General features: G+C 56.0%; 5 protein-coding genes across 5 annotated transcripts in view; 4 read left to right on the forward strand and 1 right to left on the reverse strand.

The window, feature by feature from the left end:
- Positions 1-11,072, forward strand: part of GUITHDRAFT_118136 (hypothetical protein) — a gene marked incomplete at both ends in the record, with an annotated part of 13,039 nt that extends 1,967 nt beyond the window's left edge. Inside the window, 4 exons of the mRNA XM_005822573.1 lie at positions 16-10,433; positions 10,809-10,858; positions 10,902-10,960; positions 11,055-11,072. Coding sequence (XP_005822630.1) covers positions 16-10,433; positions 10,809-10,858; positions 10,902-10,960; positions 11,055-11,072 — 10,545 coding nt within the window. The remainder of the gene's footprint in view (positions 1-15; positions 10,434-10,808; positions 10,859-10,901; positions 10,961-11,054) is intronic.
- A 1,228-nt stretch (positions 11,073-12,300) lies between these two features.
- On the reverse strand, positions 12,301-13,167 carry GUITHDRAFT_146304 (hypothetical protein; the record flags this gene model as incomplete). Its single annotated transcript, XM_005822574.1, has 2 exons — positions 12,301-12,363; positions 12,496-13,167. The coding sequence occupies 2 exons, from the start codon at positions 13,165-13,167 to the stop codon at positions 12,301-12,303; spliced, it is 735 nt and encodes a 244-aa protein (XP_005822631.1).
- A 195-nt stretch (positions 13,168-13,362) lies between these two features.
- GUITHDRAFT_118139 (hypothetical protein) lies at positions 13,363-14,529 on the forward strand (the record flags this gene model as incomplete). Its single annotated transcript, XM_005822575.1, has 1 exon — positions 13,363-14,529. The coding sequence occupies one exon, from the start codon at positions 13,363-13,365 to the stop codon at positions 14,527-14,529; it is 1,167 nt and encodes a 388-aa protein (XP_005822632.1).
- A 47-nt stretch (positions 14,530-14,576) lies between these two features.
- Positions 14,577-15,023, forward strand: GUITHDRAFT_118140 (hypothetical protein; the record flags this gene model as incomplete). The annotated part of the gene is made up of 1 exon (XM_005822576.1): positions 14,577-15,023. One exon carries the CDS (start codon positions 14,577-14,579, stop codon positions 15,021-15,023), a length of 447 nt encoding a protein of 148 aa, XP_005822633.1.
- An 83-nt stretch (positions 15,024-15,106) lies between these two features.
- GUITHDRAFT_118141 (hypothetical protein) lies at positions 15,107-15,403 on the forward strand (the record flags this gene model as incomplete). Its single annotated transcript, XM_005822577.1, has 1 exon — positions 15,107-15,403. The coding sequence occupies one exon, from the start codon at positions 15,107-15,109 to the stop codon at positions 15,401-15,403; it is 297 nt and encodes a 98-aa protein (XP_005822634.1).
- Between the last annotated feature and the right edge of the window lie 85 nt (positions 15,404-15,488).

Genomic DNA, 15,488 nt, shown 5'->3' on the forward strand with positions numbered 1-15,488 from the left:
CGAATCTCAACGCAGCCCATCTCACAAGGTCAGAACACTCTGGCTCAGATTACAATCTCAGGTCTGCATGGCTCCCAGACAGGCAAATCGCCAATCATCAGCGCATGTCCGACCTTCGACTGGAACTTGTTCCAGCTGCGTCCTGTGGCTGATCCTCCAACTGCGCATTTCGTGGACAAGGTCGTAGGAGGGACGCTGCATCGGACCACAAGCTGGGCTTCGGGATCAGCTGTGTTGACTGTCAATCAGGATGATAAGGCTGGCAATGCTTACTTCTCCATCCCCCAGCAGCAGGATGTTGTGTTTGCGCTAGTCCTGAAGAACCCAAAGGGTCCCAACCCCTGCCAGTCAGTGTCCCTGAGCCTCTCAGCTCATGGACCAGGAAACACTCCGGTTACGCAGACCGTTACAATGGTTCAAAACCCTCTTGATAGAGCCTTGGAGGATGGAGAGGTCGATGGGGATGTCTGTGTTCTCAAGACTTACGACTACAACTTCCCGACGAGAGTCATCGCGCAGTCGTCGCCTGTCGTACAGGAGAGCAACGTCATCACCATCACTCTGCGGTCTAACATGAACATGTTGAGTAGCTTCTACGGCTCTCAGATCACCATCTCTGGTCTGCAGGGTACAGACACTACGGGCACAAGCTTGTTGGCGACTGCGGTTTCAGACCAATACTTCCCGAACATTCAGAAGACAAGTTGGGATGCCAGTCAAGGCAAGCTAGTAGTCTATCTCGCCCAAGGGACCTGTCAGCTACCTGTCAAAGGCCAGCCCTCTTACTGTATCTATGCGGGCTGGACCTATGTATGGCGTTACACCTTCAAGAATGGAGCCGCAGAGCAAGCAAGCCCGGCTGTGTCCATCTCATCTCAGTTTGCTCAAGGGAGGATTACCAACCCACAAGTCATGACTTCGCCGATGAGCTCCGACTTTCATGTCCTCTACATGACCAGAAACCTTCTCAACAAGTACAACATCGGACAGTTGAATCCTGCTCCTGGAGCTGTCAATCCTGTTTGCATCACCTTGAGAGCAAGCAAGACGATCACTGCCCCTACCACCTTCACCCTCACAGGGTTGAACATGTTCTCCTCCAGCACCAACGTTGCCTTGTACGACGAGTACGCGACTGCCCCGCTTGCCGGGGGGTTGTTCCAGACGGTCGGAGCAAACCCGCAGAGCAACTACGCGACGTACGATCAATCAACGATCCGGTTCCAGCTGGGTCCATCGCAGTCTCTTCAAGAGAGTGTAAAGTACAAGTTTTGCTTCAGGCTCACTAACGCCGTCACGGGTCATGCCACCTGTCCTCAGGTCTCGTTGATCGTCGATTCGCATTCTGCACCAGCGGCGTTCAAGGGGTCGCAGGCGTATCTGTGCAACAACGAGGCGAGCAGGAGGGTCACAGGCTACCCCTCCGAGCCCTCAGGGTGCGCTGGTTACGTCTCAGATCGCAAGTTCGTATCGTCAACCCTCCGGTCAGGGTCAAACGTGACTGCAAGTACTGCGTGGCTGACGATGGAGCTACAGCCCAACTATCCTCTCACCCCTGGCCACACAATCACCGTTGGCTCGTTCCTGAGCATGAAGAACGCGGGGTCGTCGGACGTGCCATGTACGATAGTTCGCAATGGCCAGGTGGTCAACTCTGTCACCAATCAGCACAGTAACAAGGGAATCTTTGCTGCTGCTACGTTCGAGAGTGTTTGCAAGTTCATCGACAACCAGATCAAGATTTCTTACACGGGGGGCCAAGGCTCGTCCTCCAGTCTGGTCTACGACCCATATTACGACGTGACTGCTCGCCGATCGAGGGGTCTGTACAAGGTGGAGGTGATGGCCGGGGGCTCTCAGTATGGAGCTGCCAGCGTCATCATCTGTGACATCACGCCTGGCGAAGAGTTCTGGACCAAGACGACCTGCACAGATGCTGGAGTAGTGTTTGCTGCTGGCAGCTCAGCCAGGGCACAAGCGACCGTCTTGTCTGGCACTGTTGTCTCCATCAATCTCACGGCGTCGGGATCAGGCTACGCTGTCGCTCCCCGCGTGTTCATAGTCGACCCTACAGGGTCAGGCAGGGGTGCTCTAGCAAGAGCCTTTGTATACGACTTGTCCATCTACACGGTGCAGCTTCAGCTTGTCAATCAGAACACTCCTGCCCCTGCTGGAAGCTTCACGGTCTCGTCTCAGTCGTTTGTACCTGCCGCTTTAGACAGCGGGGATGGAGCTCTATCCAAGTCAAGCTTGAAGCTTCATGATCACAATAGCTCTCAGGTTGTCTTCACTGTCACTCCCCAACACAACCTCTACGAGGGTGACATGCTCCTCGTCAACCTGCCGGCATATGACGTCATCACTGGGCCGATCTTTGGAGTTACCTCCTCCCCCAACCCAGCCTTTACGACCTTCTCGACCCAGCTGGAGTGGGAGCTGAACTACCACGAGAAAGATCGGGCTCGAGCTTACGTCAGCAACGGCTGGGTAGCGGATGGCAACAGGCATCGCTCGGGAGACGGAGACGTTGACGGCTTGTTCGTGCTGTCGCCAGAGGATGATGGCTACAACAAGAACAAGGACCTGTGCTGGAGCCGAGTCTCCTGCCCTTGGGGCTTCCCGGACAGCGACATCACCTTCTCGAACCCATCCAGCACTTTGTCACTAGTCAAGGTACAGAGTACTTCTTCGTCTCTGGGCCACTCGCACGACATCTGTTACAAGAACAGCAGCTTCAACCTGCCCCATCCGTCAGACTACGTCGGTATGCAGCTCAAGTGCCGCAACAACCAGCACCAGGCGACCGACGGAGGTCAAGTCACCAGCGTGCGAGTGCGACATGGCGGGCTGACGGCCGTCAGCGGGAGGTACACAGAGACTTCAAGCATCTCCGCTGCAGCACCGACGTTTGTGGCAGCAGCAGCTGGTGCAACCAGTCAAGCTACCGGGTCGCTGATGTACCAGGTGGTTGGAGTTCAGTACATGTCAGGCAGCTCCTTGACAGATGGTGACGTCATTGTGTTTGACTCGACCTACCAAGTGTCGCCTGCCGCTGCCTCTGTCTCGTCCCTCTACAGCACCAGCCCAGCTGTGCATGTCGCGTCTCCCGGCTTGTACTCAGGCTTCCCGTACGCGACAGTCACTGGCAAGGACACGCAACTTCAAGTGCTGCTGAGCGTATCGAGCGCCAGCCTGTCCTCTCAAGGCAGCGGATACACTTCCATCCCAACCGTTACAACCTCCCTCAAGCCAAGTGTTGCTCTGCCTTCCGAAGTCCAGCAGCTGGAGCTTCCCGTGTTTGACGTGACGGTGACAAACGCTACCGGCACTGTCATCACCCAGTCTATCCTCGACTACAACCCAGCTAGACAATGCTTCGTGGTGGCGGAAGAGTTTCCGACTTCCTTCTTGAGCGACTGTCAGGTCGTGCCCAAGGAGCAGGTCGGTCGGTACACCGGCATGACAGCGATGATCGGGTCCAACGAGTACGTCATCAAGCAGGGAGCAGGTGGCGTCTACTGGGTGGCAGACCTCAAGGGCAACAAGCCCCGGAGCGTCGACCTGGCCAACAAGCCCTACACCATCTACACGCAGCTGCAGCTGCAGGTGGCGAAGGGCAAGTGGATCCGACAGGGCGAGAGCGTCAGCATCAGCATCCCCGGCTACCGGTTCAAGTCGGTCCCTAGCAACCCCAACGCGTTCGTCACTCCCTCTACGGATGACGCCTCCAAGACCATCCGAGAGAGGACGAGGTTTCAGTTCGCGACGCCCATCAGCGTTGGCAACGTTGGTATGGCAGGAGCGACGACGGCAAGGATGCTGATGTTTGGTGGGGCCATCTCAAGCAGCGACACCTGTACCATCCAGGGGAGCGACATAGAGGCCCCTCAGACCTCCGACGGGGTGACGGTCAACCATGCTGAGACCATGACTAGTGTAGGAGCGAGCAAGCCAGTCTTCCTTCCTCCCTCGACGTGGGGCTCCGGATATCTCAAGCCCGCATGGTTCAAAGGTACCTGCGCCTCAAGCAGAGCCTTGCACGGTATCTTCATGCTTGATGGTCAAAGGACAGGCGTCGAATGGATCGAGGTCGTGACCCCCGGCACTAGTTGCAGCTCCAACGTCAACGTTATCATCTCCAGCCCTTCCAAGGATGCAGTAACCGACGCCTTGACAAACGATCCTGTCTGTCCCGACGACTCCAGCCTGTGCACTCAGGCAACGGCTGTTGCGACGGTTAGCGGAGGCTCGATCACGGGCATTGCCCTGACAAACGGAGGGAGTGGATATTTCTTGGCGCCTACGGTGAGGCTGGTCAACTCAGACTCCAACACTCCTTGCGACGCCTTTGCCGTCGCTCATCTGTCTCATAACTTTACAGCTCGACTGCAAGTGTCGCCGAACTCAAACCTGATGATGTATCGGAGCGAAAGAGACCAGTACGACTCGCTCACTGGCTTGCACTCTGCTGTATTCTCCCCGGTATCTCTCCACAAGAAGCATGACGCAAGGAAGATAACCGCTGAGGTCGGCACAGGATACGTCGCTGCCATTGTCGTCACGTCGGTTCCCCCTGCCTCCTGTGCCGGCCCGATAGAAATCGAGGCTCCGCCTTCAGGCAGGACCGCAAGGGCTCAGGCAGCAGCAGCTGCAGGCTTGTCGTTCATTCAGGTGATCGATGGAGGCTACGGCTACGAGTATCCTCCCGCCGTCAGCTTTGCTTGCGGGCAAGGCGCTGCTCGCGCTATCCTAGGCTTCACTACCGCAGATGTTCACATGGCTGGAACCAGGGTCAACTCTTCTTACACGGGGCTACAACCTGCCCTGCTCTCAGCTGTCACGTCAGCACCAGCCTTTCAGACTACCGTGGACTCGCCGGTGGTGGTTGGCTTCAACAGCGTCTGCAGCAACGGGGCTACACTGACCTACTCCCGGGCCGGCAGCGGATGGAACAACTCGCGGGTGACTGGGATCAGCCTACCTGTCGGCATCAACCTCAACGGGTTTGCCTTCGGCTTCACGTCCGTTACCATCAGCCCTTCTCCTGTCAACGCCCACGGGCTGGTCGACCCTGCAGCAGACGCTCTCGCAGTTCCCACCTGGTCCTTTCCTGCCTCAGGATCAGTGCTTGTCAACGGAGTGGAGGGGGTGGTGCAGTCGCTGCCTGGCACCGGGTCAGGCAAGGGCGTGAATTCAATCATTCTGTACGATGGGCCGAGCTCCAAGGTTGAGCTGACAACCTGCGACAAGGCCGTTCTTGTCTTCAACCCTCCACAACGTCCAGGAGGGAAGACCTTGAAAGTTCAACTGCTTCAACCCGCTGGCTCCAGCCTTCCCATCTACGTGATCGTGCAGCAGGGGCAGGGGTACGCCAACATCCCGATAGTCGTTGACATTGACTTCGACGTCGGAGGCTCCGCCAAGAGCTACTCCAAGGACTTTGCTGACCTCTCAAGCAGCCAGCAGGCTACCTGCAGGCCCTCCTACTTTGCCTTCAACACAGCATACCAGGGCTACAACGTCTACTCGGCATTCGTCAGGTCCTCCAGCACTTCAGCACAGCCAACAGGCCTGACGCTAGATGGAGTGCTGATGACGCGGGAAGGGTACGGGTACGAGACTGCTCCTCCAGCCACCTTGAGCTGCAGCGGATGCTCCACCAGCCAGTGTGCTGATCAGTACGCGTCCTCCATCGCCAATGACGTCTGCACGGCCTCTGCTCTCACCGTTGACGCTACGGTGAGCGGGGGATGCACGGGAGGCTGTCAACGGCAGGTGAATGTCAACGCTTTCTTCTCACCCAACAACGGCAACGGAATGCAGATCTGCTCGCCTGCTGCTGGTGCCGGTGACTACCGTACACGCAAGACGCTCCAAATGCGCGTGTCCAACGGGCTATCTGCCTTCTCAACCAACAACGTGTACACTGTTAGACGCAGCCAGGGCTTCCAAGGCGCGAAGGGCTCACTGATCTTCAAGATCACCGGCAACGGCGCCTTCTCCCTCTCGTCTCTCTGCGAGGTCCCACGAGTCATCGTGGAGCCTCCACCTAGCGGGGGGGTGCAGGCTCAGGTCAACCTTGACTACCTCGACACCTCTTACGACCCTTACACCAACAGACCGTCCGCAAGCTTGACAGCAGCCAGCAAGGGGTTTGCAGCTGAGAATGCAACGTACAGGTACCTGCTCAAGGTCGTCAATGCAGGATCAGGGTACCTCAAACCTCCGAGCATCAGCATAGTCTCACCGTCGGGTCTGTTGCCTACCTGCCCTCCTCCCATAGTTGGCGCCTTCCCGAGGAACGGGCTGGTTGCGTCCAGGGTGGAGCTCATTCGAAACATTTCTCTCCCCGAAGCCAACCAGGGAAGTACTAAGGTCCAGCCGACGTGCAGCAGCGGATCGTTCGTCGTCAAGTCACTTTGCCCAGGCTCCAAGCAGTGTACGAGCTCTTACTCGCGAGCAGAGCTGAACCCGCTCCCTTCCTGCTCGACGTCATCGCAGTGCGCCGGTTGCAGTACCTTCCCTTGTTCGTCCCATGCATGCGGGCCTGACAATTGTCCTTCTTACCTCTCGACGGTACTCGACGCTTCTCTTTCTGACGTGGTGCCAGACGAAGCGCTCGCTGTGATCGGATGGGATGCTCGGGCCCAGCAGCCAGTCCTGCTCAACCAGGGCTTCGGGTTTTCTCCCAGCTCGCCTAACCCGCTCCGACTTGAGTTCCCCTCCGACTCAGGGCAGGCGTATCCCTGCGCGGAGATTCTTCTCTACCTCTCAGCTGACTACAGCTCTGAGGCCCTTCAGCCAGGCCCTCTGCACTGGCCGGGCGACCTGTCCTACAACCAGAACGCTATCCGGAACTATGCTGGGGAGGTGACGGAGGTCGAATACTTGTTTCGACCTGGCTTCATCAATGCAATCTACGGCTCGTTCAGCAACTTCCCTGTGACTACGCTCATCTCTCTTAGAGATCAGTCAGCCCGCAGACTTTTGCAGGCCTCCAGCTCAGCTCTGCTGGGGGTTGTGTCAGCAGGAGGGTTCAAGGTCGGAGATTACATCCGACTGGCTGACGAGGTCATGCTAGTCAACGCGGTCAGCCAGCAGCAGAACACGCTGTCGGTCACCCGAGGAGCATTGAACACCAGCGTTGCTTCCTCCTTCGCTCTAGGAACCGTAGTCCGCACTTTCAACCCCGGCTCGGTGCTGCTGCAAGACGTCGCAAGCGACGCGACGACCATTCAAGTATCGGAATCATCAGGGCTCAACTCGGACAGATACATCCAGGTAGAGCATGAGATCATGTACATCACCAGCGTCGACGCCTCGTCCATGACCGTCCTGCGGGCTCAGGAAGGGACGCGTGCGAGCAGCCATGCCGCCTTCAAGCCAGTGGGCTACATCCGTCCTTCCCAGCAGTATCCTATCGTGCTGCTGGAGGCCGTCAGCGCCAGTCAGACGACTTTGTCCGTGTCTGACGGGAGTTTCTTCTATCCGGGCGCCTCCATCCAGGTGCTGAGCGAGACCATGGCGGTCACAGCTGTCTCAGGCGACACCCTGACTGTCCAGCGAGGTCAAGAGTCGACCTCACCTGCCGCGTATCCCAAGCAGGTGCTGGTGACGCTTGTGCAAGGCTCGGCAAGCGTTGTATCGGTTACCAGCAGCACGATACCTTCTATCAAAAGATCCTCCATGAATCTCCTGAGTTTAACTCAATCCACTGACGCCATTCTTAATGTGATGGACCCGGTGAAGAACACGTCATCGTCCGGCTTTCAACCTGGCGATTATGTGGGAATTTATAATGACTTCTATATCTTGAAGGAAGTGATGTTAGTGTTGAGTACTGAGACAGCTAGAGTATCAGATTATCTTTATCAGAATCTGACTGTTGCAAGAGCACAGTTTCAGACGACGGCCAGCTTGTTTTCCCCAGGACTCCCACTAACTCTCGTCTCAAGTCCGCGCATTGTGGAACAGATGCTAAGCAAGACGGATACAATCCCTGTCTTCTCCACATCCACAGATCTGCAAGCTGGAGACCTCCTGCGAGTCAGCTCAGCTTCAAATGAATGGCAGATTGAAGTGATGGAGTATCAGTCTGATGGGAGTGTACTTCGAGGATTGATCCCTGATTACTTTGGCAGGTCGCAGGCATCATCCATATCAGCAGGAGCTCTTGTCCAGACCATTGCACAGCCTGCTTACTTGAGTCCTCCTTACTGCACTTCTAAGAGTGGTTCAGATTTGAACATGACGAGTGTCTCTAGCTTCGCTGTCGGCGACATAGTGTCGGATGGCATTGCGGTTTACAACGTGACAGCTATCAATGTTGGGTCAAGTCAGATGACCGTTGAAAGCCTTTATGTCTCAGGTGCTACTCCATTATGCTCGACCAAATTTGGTGATCCTCCTTCATACGTAGTCAAGACAGAGGGCCTGAGGGTCTTGAGTTCTGCTGTGAAAGTCGATCAAGGAAACTTTTTACAAGAATATCCGTTCTTGTTTTCAATCAACTTGCAGACCGTGGTCTCTGATTTCTATGCACCTGGAGACTTTGTTTGGATTGCTGACAAGAGCACGTCTCGTTCTGGCATTTTTGTAGTTGAGGATGTTGGAAACTACTCCCTGAATGTCTCAGTTTTCTCATTGGATAAACAAGATGAACCTCAAATTAATTTTGGGATAGGCACAGCAGTTCTCTACAAGTACGAACGCTTCGATGTGATCAACGGTACTGCTCTCTCCCCAGGAGACATCGTGCTCTTCTCGTGGTTATTTCAGGGCGGAACAGGTCAAATCATTTCTGCCACTGAAAATGAAATTCGATTGAAAATCACTGGCGCAAGATATTATTTTCTCAAAACTCCTTCTAGATCATCTTTGTACTGGCGTATCAATGATTTGTGTAAGACCTTCCAGCTCCTCCCGGTGTCAAAGACGAGCTACGCCAGGTCAAAGCTTGCTCTCGCTATCAACTCCGAGGTCAACACTATGACTCTCTTTGACGCGTCCGGGTTTAGAGTGGGGGACAGCTTCACCGTCGACCAAGAGGTCATGACCATAGACAACCTCAACGGCAACCTCATCCAGGTCAAGCGCGCTCAGCGAGGCACCTCCGCTGCTTCTCATGCGCTGGACGCGCTTGTAGAATGGACGGCGCCGCTATCCGCTGCCTCTCCTCAAGTCTCGTCCGTGACCCCTTTGCTCCGACGTGACCAGCACTTGCGATACATCTCTCAGGTCGGCCCCATCACCCTTCCCAGCTCAATCCAGCAGCTCTCGAGCTATCAGAATGTATGGGCAGAGCTCGACGAGGAGATCATCTTGATCCGACAGCCCGCCTCAGGCATCGTCAAGGCGTCTGATCGGGGGCTGAGAGGAACAGCAGCGGCGGCGCACGTGAGCAACACGACCTACAACGTCCCCAACGCGTTCTTCTCCTGGCTCTTCTCCTTCAAGTCAAGCCTGCCAGGTGCATCAGGCTTCTCAGCTCTGCCCGTATACGACATGAACGCTGCTGGAGTCATCGCCTTGTCAGGGGTTCACGTGCTGTCGGGAGGTAGCAGGGTGACGAGCGAGCCGACTCTAGAACTCACTCTCAACCGCTTCATTGAGAACGAGGCCCGAGGACAGTCAGTCGCAGGCCCTTCGTACTCATACCGCACCTTGATCCAGCAGACCTTCCTGCAGGTTGACCTGTCCGACAAGTTCACTGGGAGGCTCATAAGGCCGAGCCTCAACTACCCAGTTGCCTACCAACCTTGGAGGTTCCCAGCTGATCCTCTTTACTTCCAGGACAGGATGGACGGCTTTGATCCTGCCTCCGACAGCTCCATCCTGTCTCCTTCCCACAACAGCTCCAACGCCATCAACGGGAGCTCAGCTGACCCCTTCGAGCCAGGCTCACCTGTCTTCGTGCTGGACTCCTTCGGTCACATGCTGGGGGATCAGGCGGTCCATCAGCAGAGCATCGTGGTATCGGATGGCGCTACTTACACCTACTCCATCAGCAGCAGGCCGTCCGTCCTCGACTCGGTCTGGAGCAGCCCACCCTTGCTGATAGTCTCAACCTCCTCGCCTACATCCGTAGACCTGTTCCTCAATGACACGGTCGCTGGCGGGTACTCCAACGGACAGCACACTGCTTTGCTGTCCTCTAGCACGAGAATGTTTGTCTGGAAGACGGATCCTCGCAAGCTCGCGGTGCTTGCAGGACCAGCAAGCGCAGCAGCCTCTTCGGCGAGCTTCACATCCTCAACACCAGCACCTGGCGTCAACGTCGGCGCCATCGTCGGCGGCGTGATCGGTGGCATCGTCGGAGCTGCTGGGCTCGGCATGCTGGCTTACAAGCTTTTCGCTCATAAGAAAGTCGCCAAGTCAGCGGATGTAGAGATGGCGCCGGTGTACGAATCTCAGGCGATCGCCTATCTCGTGCAGTACACTACACCACCTATAGAGAGCAGAACTTGACTGGCGGGAGTCAAGAAGAGGTGATATGTTGTCATGATCCGGCAAGCTGTAGCTCCTGTAGTTTGCCTCTTTGACCTCGCCATGAGCGAGGAAGCTTTGAGTTGTTGAAATGAATTTATGATGTGTGAACACACGATGAGAAGCAAGAAGGAGTGAAAAGGGAGGAAAAGGGAGGAGAGGAGAGGTGTTGTACACCGGACCAAAGACTCATACCGCACACCGTGCCCGGCACGTTTAGGGAAATAGGTTTCATGTCGTAGACGACAGATGTAGTCTGTCGTGCCCGTTGTGTTCTAGTAACCGCAGCAGTGATTGCTGTGGTGCTCTCTCTTCTTCCCAAGGTTGTGTGTTCATCATGAGGAGAAGGACACGGCAGGGCAGGCAGGACAGGGTGAGGGAAGAGACGGAGGGGAGGAAGAGGATGCAAAGGTCAGAGGCGAATACAGCAGCGCAGGGTCAGGAAAAGAGACAAGCAAAAAAGGATGTAACACAGGTGTGTGAGAAAGGATAGGAGAAAACAGTTCCAGGCAATGCAGTGGATATACTATCCTGCTCATCAGTTGGAACGTCTAATGTTGACCCTTCAGCTCACCCAGCCTGACTGAGAAAGCTTCAGCCCCCTGCTCGACGCTCGTCTCACCGCCAGCTCTTGCCCCTAGCAGCACGAACACGCTCTTCCCCTTCCCCGCCATCCCCGCCTCCCCGCCAGCTGCACCACGACCCTCCCCATCACTCGGCATCGCGTCGCTCGAGCACGGACCTGAGCCGTCGGCGCGCCTCCGCCATGCCCGCCGTCATGCTGCGCAAGGCCTTGCATCCGTCACGCTGTATCCACCAGTCGTCCGGGTGTCTGGACATGGCGCTGACGACGGCCTCGATCGCTCCCGCCTCCCGCGCCCGCGCCTGGCTGTCAGCCATGCCCGCCGTCATGCTTTGAAGTGCTTGGCATGCTGACCATTGCAAGTATCTCTCGTCCGCGTGCGTGGACATGGCGCTGACGACGGCCTCGATCGCTCCCGCCTCCCGCGCCCGCGCCTGGCTCTCTTTGATGCGACTGACGGTATGTCTCAAGGCCCAGCACGCAGCCTGCTGTACGCCAGCGTCGTCCGCGTGCCTGGACATCGCCCTCACTACCGCCTCGATCGCTCCCGCCTCGCGCGCCCGCGGTTGAAGTAGGCCAGCGCCTCCACCTCCGTCTGCACCTCCTCGGTGAAGTGGATGTTGTGGAGGAACGTCAGCCAGCAGCTGGTGTCCCCGAGGCTGTTCTGGTTGCACTCGACGATGTTCTCCTTGGCCCACCCCCAGTCCACGAAGGGGACGTCGATGCGCTTGGCCTTGAAGATCCGCTCGAACACCTCCCCGTGGCTGATCCCCTTCATGTTGCATATGATGAAGGCCGTGATCGAGGCGATGTGCTCGTAATCCACCCCGATGTCCTTGCAGGTCTTGATGTACTGCCCCGTCACCCTGTTGCTGATGAACTTCCCGACCGCCTCCTGCGTGGGCTCGGTGGAGACGGGTATGTGCGCCCGCCTCGGGATGGACCCGCCTATCCCAACCTTGAGGAGCGCGTTGGGCTGCGGTTTCTTGCTGTTCCTGTCGATGAAGGAGAAGGAGCTGTGCTGTGACCCCACGACCTTCAGGTGCCTCATGTCCTTGAGCGCGTTGGTGTTGATGTTGTCTATGCCGCTGACGGTCGTCATTCTTGCTGTGTACGAGTTGGACACATTGTAAATATACAAGATTTCAATCGTAGCATATTTACGGTAATGTACATTGAGTAACGCGATTGGGCTATGATATTTGCATTACTGGCTATAATATGCTGGTCAATTAGCATATTGCTATTGCTACATCATAAATGGAAGCATTCAAGGGAGGGTAAGGATTATATCCCTGACAATAATCTACAATGGTTTCAACCCGACGATGTCTGCAACTCGCACTGTGCGCACGAGAAATGGATCGTGCTATTCGGTGTCATCGGTTTGGTCTTTCTTGTTCTGTCGCAGGTTGAATGAATCTTACGGGTTCCTTCCTCTGCGTATCGATGTGCAGGACCCGGCAGAGGGTCCAAGGGTCGTGTCCCAGGTTGACGATGCACTCCACCTCGTGGGGGACGTTCTTGGTGAACCACTCGAAGTTCTTTGTCGCGCTCGCCTCGTGCCCTATCCATTGCAACGACACAAGCCCCTTGACATCCTTGAACATGCCCAGCAGTATCTGGTAGCGCTCCAGCGGGTCACTCGCCGCGACGCTCTCGCCCTTGTACATCGCGATGTCGTAGATCAACACCCTCGGCTCCATCCCTCTCTCCGTCCTGTCCTCTACAAAGTGCGAGAGGATCATCGTGCACTCTGGCATGCGGTGACCCAGCATCGCGCACTCGGATGCGAAGAGTATGCGGCCCTTTATCCCCACATAGGTCCTCTTGCTGTCGTCGACGTAGAGCAGCACGGGGACCCTCTGCCTCGGCAGCCAGGTCGCCATCCTCACCTTCCCGCACTCGTCCGTGCACTCCCTCAGGTTCCGGCACCTCGGGTTGGTGCAGATGGGGTGTGTGCCCCGGTGGAACGCGTGGAGCTCCACCGCCGACTCCCTCGTCATCTCCGTCGGTATACCGAATACGTCGAAGGACTCGCATACGCAGAGGTGCACCACCGCCTTGGCCACCAGGGGGTCGCACTCCCATGAGGTCATGGGGGGCCAAGGCAGGGGTTGCCAAACCATACCAAAAACACCCCGATCTACCCACTTCAACCCTTTTTATTTTGCATGGTGTTGTATTTAAACCGATTCTTTTGACTTCGAGGTGAGATCATGAATACTTCCACATTCCTCCGTCTCTTGCCATACCTCCTACAATGGGGTTCGGTCTTCTTCCAGTACCGATATATGGAACACTTACTCACCGATGTCGCTGACGTCGCCGTCAGTGTCCACCTGTTTGTCTGCAACATGTGCACGGGCAACTACCTTGTATACGCCAACTTTGATAACCTCATGCTGGGTGTCTTGAGCATCTTCCTCTGGAGATGCACGATCCTCACCTTCCATTGGATGATCATCCCCAAAGAACCCACCAACGAGCTCTATGTGCCGCTGATGCTGCCCCTAGAGGCCATTTCCCTCTTCCGGATCATGATCATCCGCAAATATCTGCTGACAGCCAGCGTGAGCATCGAACTTATACCCCTGTTGATCCTCATGGGCCTGGAGCTTGTCTCCACTTACTTCACGACCAACGGCATCTGCCAGTGCCATTGGGAAAAATTGAACCTAAGCCTGGTAGTGGTGCCTACATTCTTCATGAAATTCTTCAACATGATGTACTACCTGAACATCATTGGCATCTTCCATGTGATGTACGCGCTTCTATCGTTCATGAGCACTATGTATCTACTTATGGAGGCTGACACGTTGAATCTATACAAACACACGGCCAGAATGGCCCAGTTGAAAAGAGATATAGTACTGCACGTCGAGACCGACCGCGGCATGGCGAGGAAAATCCTGGACGAGATAGACTCCGTGTCTATGTCCCTTGCAAAGAGCGATACCACCATCCGCGTGTTCATGGTCTTGTACATCTTATCGAGCTTGTTTTCGGTGCTCCCGAAATTTCACTTCTCGTACACCGACGTCGACAATTCAACCTGCATGCCGATATACGTAAAGGACAGCAAAGTCAACACAAAGATTCTCCACAAGAGGCTGCGTAATGCGTTCAGACCCCTCTTCAAGCTTGCCATCGCATTCAATGCGATCGGATACGCCATCTGTGCCGTCATTATCGCGGTCTTCTATGTGGTCACCCAAAACTATGTTATCACCATCTCATCTATCTGGGTATTATGGGTGCTCTCGTCGCTGCAAACAATGCACATTGGTGGTTTCTACCACTTTGTCAACCAGCTCAACAAGAGGAACCCTGACAAGAATAGGTACTTCGATATGATAACCGCCAATTCGATGAATAACGGCTGCTTCATCATCTATTGCCTGGCAATGTTGGTGATGTTCCCGACTTCATACCGTACCATTGCCTATCTTTGTTGGTAGTCGATCCTAGAAATAAACGACACGTCCAACTGTGTGCATTGAGGCGCATGCGTGTATATATTCCCCTTCTCACCCTCCCTGACTTAGATACCCCCCGGCAGCCCGCCCCTACCATGGCCGCGGTGCATGCGACGATGCCCTCAGACAACATCTTCTCGGGCATCAAGCCCGACGACAGGGTGGTGATCGAGAACGTGATCGCCGTGATGAAGACGCTGAGTCGCGACCTCTCCTTCTCGGATTTCGAGATCCGCAGCACCCAGAATGGCTTCGTGCTGATCGCCAAGACCTGCTCCCACGTGATGGTGGGGATGGCCGACCTGCAGGTGATCAAGGACTGCAACCCCGTGAGGATACAGAACGTAGCGGTGGCGTGGGGGGAGAACAACCGCCTTGCCGTGCATGTCAAGATCCTCAACAGCACGGCACCCGTGACCGTCACGGAGACCGACATCATACGCGTGAAGAGGAAGAGGCTGTGGGGGTTCCTATAAATGCCCTCCTTGTGCGCCAATCAGGAGGAGGGGAGATGACCGAGGGCCATACGAGGGCTGGCAAGGAGGGCTACTTGCAGAAGATGGTATCGGAGCACATGTCTCTCCTGCAGGATCACATCGATTCATTGAAGGACCTAGGGGTAGATATCGAGGATGAGGCACAGCTGGAGCGGATACGCAGCTGCAGCAGCATGGCGGGGCTGCCCCCCCTCTACTCGCAGGTGATTCACCACATGGGGCATCCCTGCTACGACATACGGGTGACCGCCAATGACTTCTGCGACGATGTCGACGTCGTCATCCGCTGCAACGCCGAGCTGCAGAGGATGCGGCTGCAGGCTCTACCCGATTTGGCGCCTCCCGCCTCTGGATCTTGAGGAAGATCCGGTCCAGCAGCCGGGGCCTCGTGTTGAGGAAGGGGCAGGGGCACACCTCGCAGGGGCGTGTCGCCTTGGGGATGGG

This window comes from Guillardia theta (assembly GCF_000315625.1).
Source record: "Guillardia theta CCMP2712 unplaced genomic scaffold GUITHscaffold_122, whole genome shotgun sequence".
Taxonomy (NCBI): Eukaryota; class Cryptophyceae; order Pyrenomonadales; family Geminigeraceae; genus Guillardia; species Guillardia theta.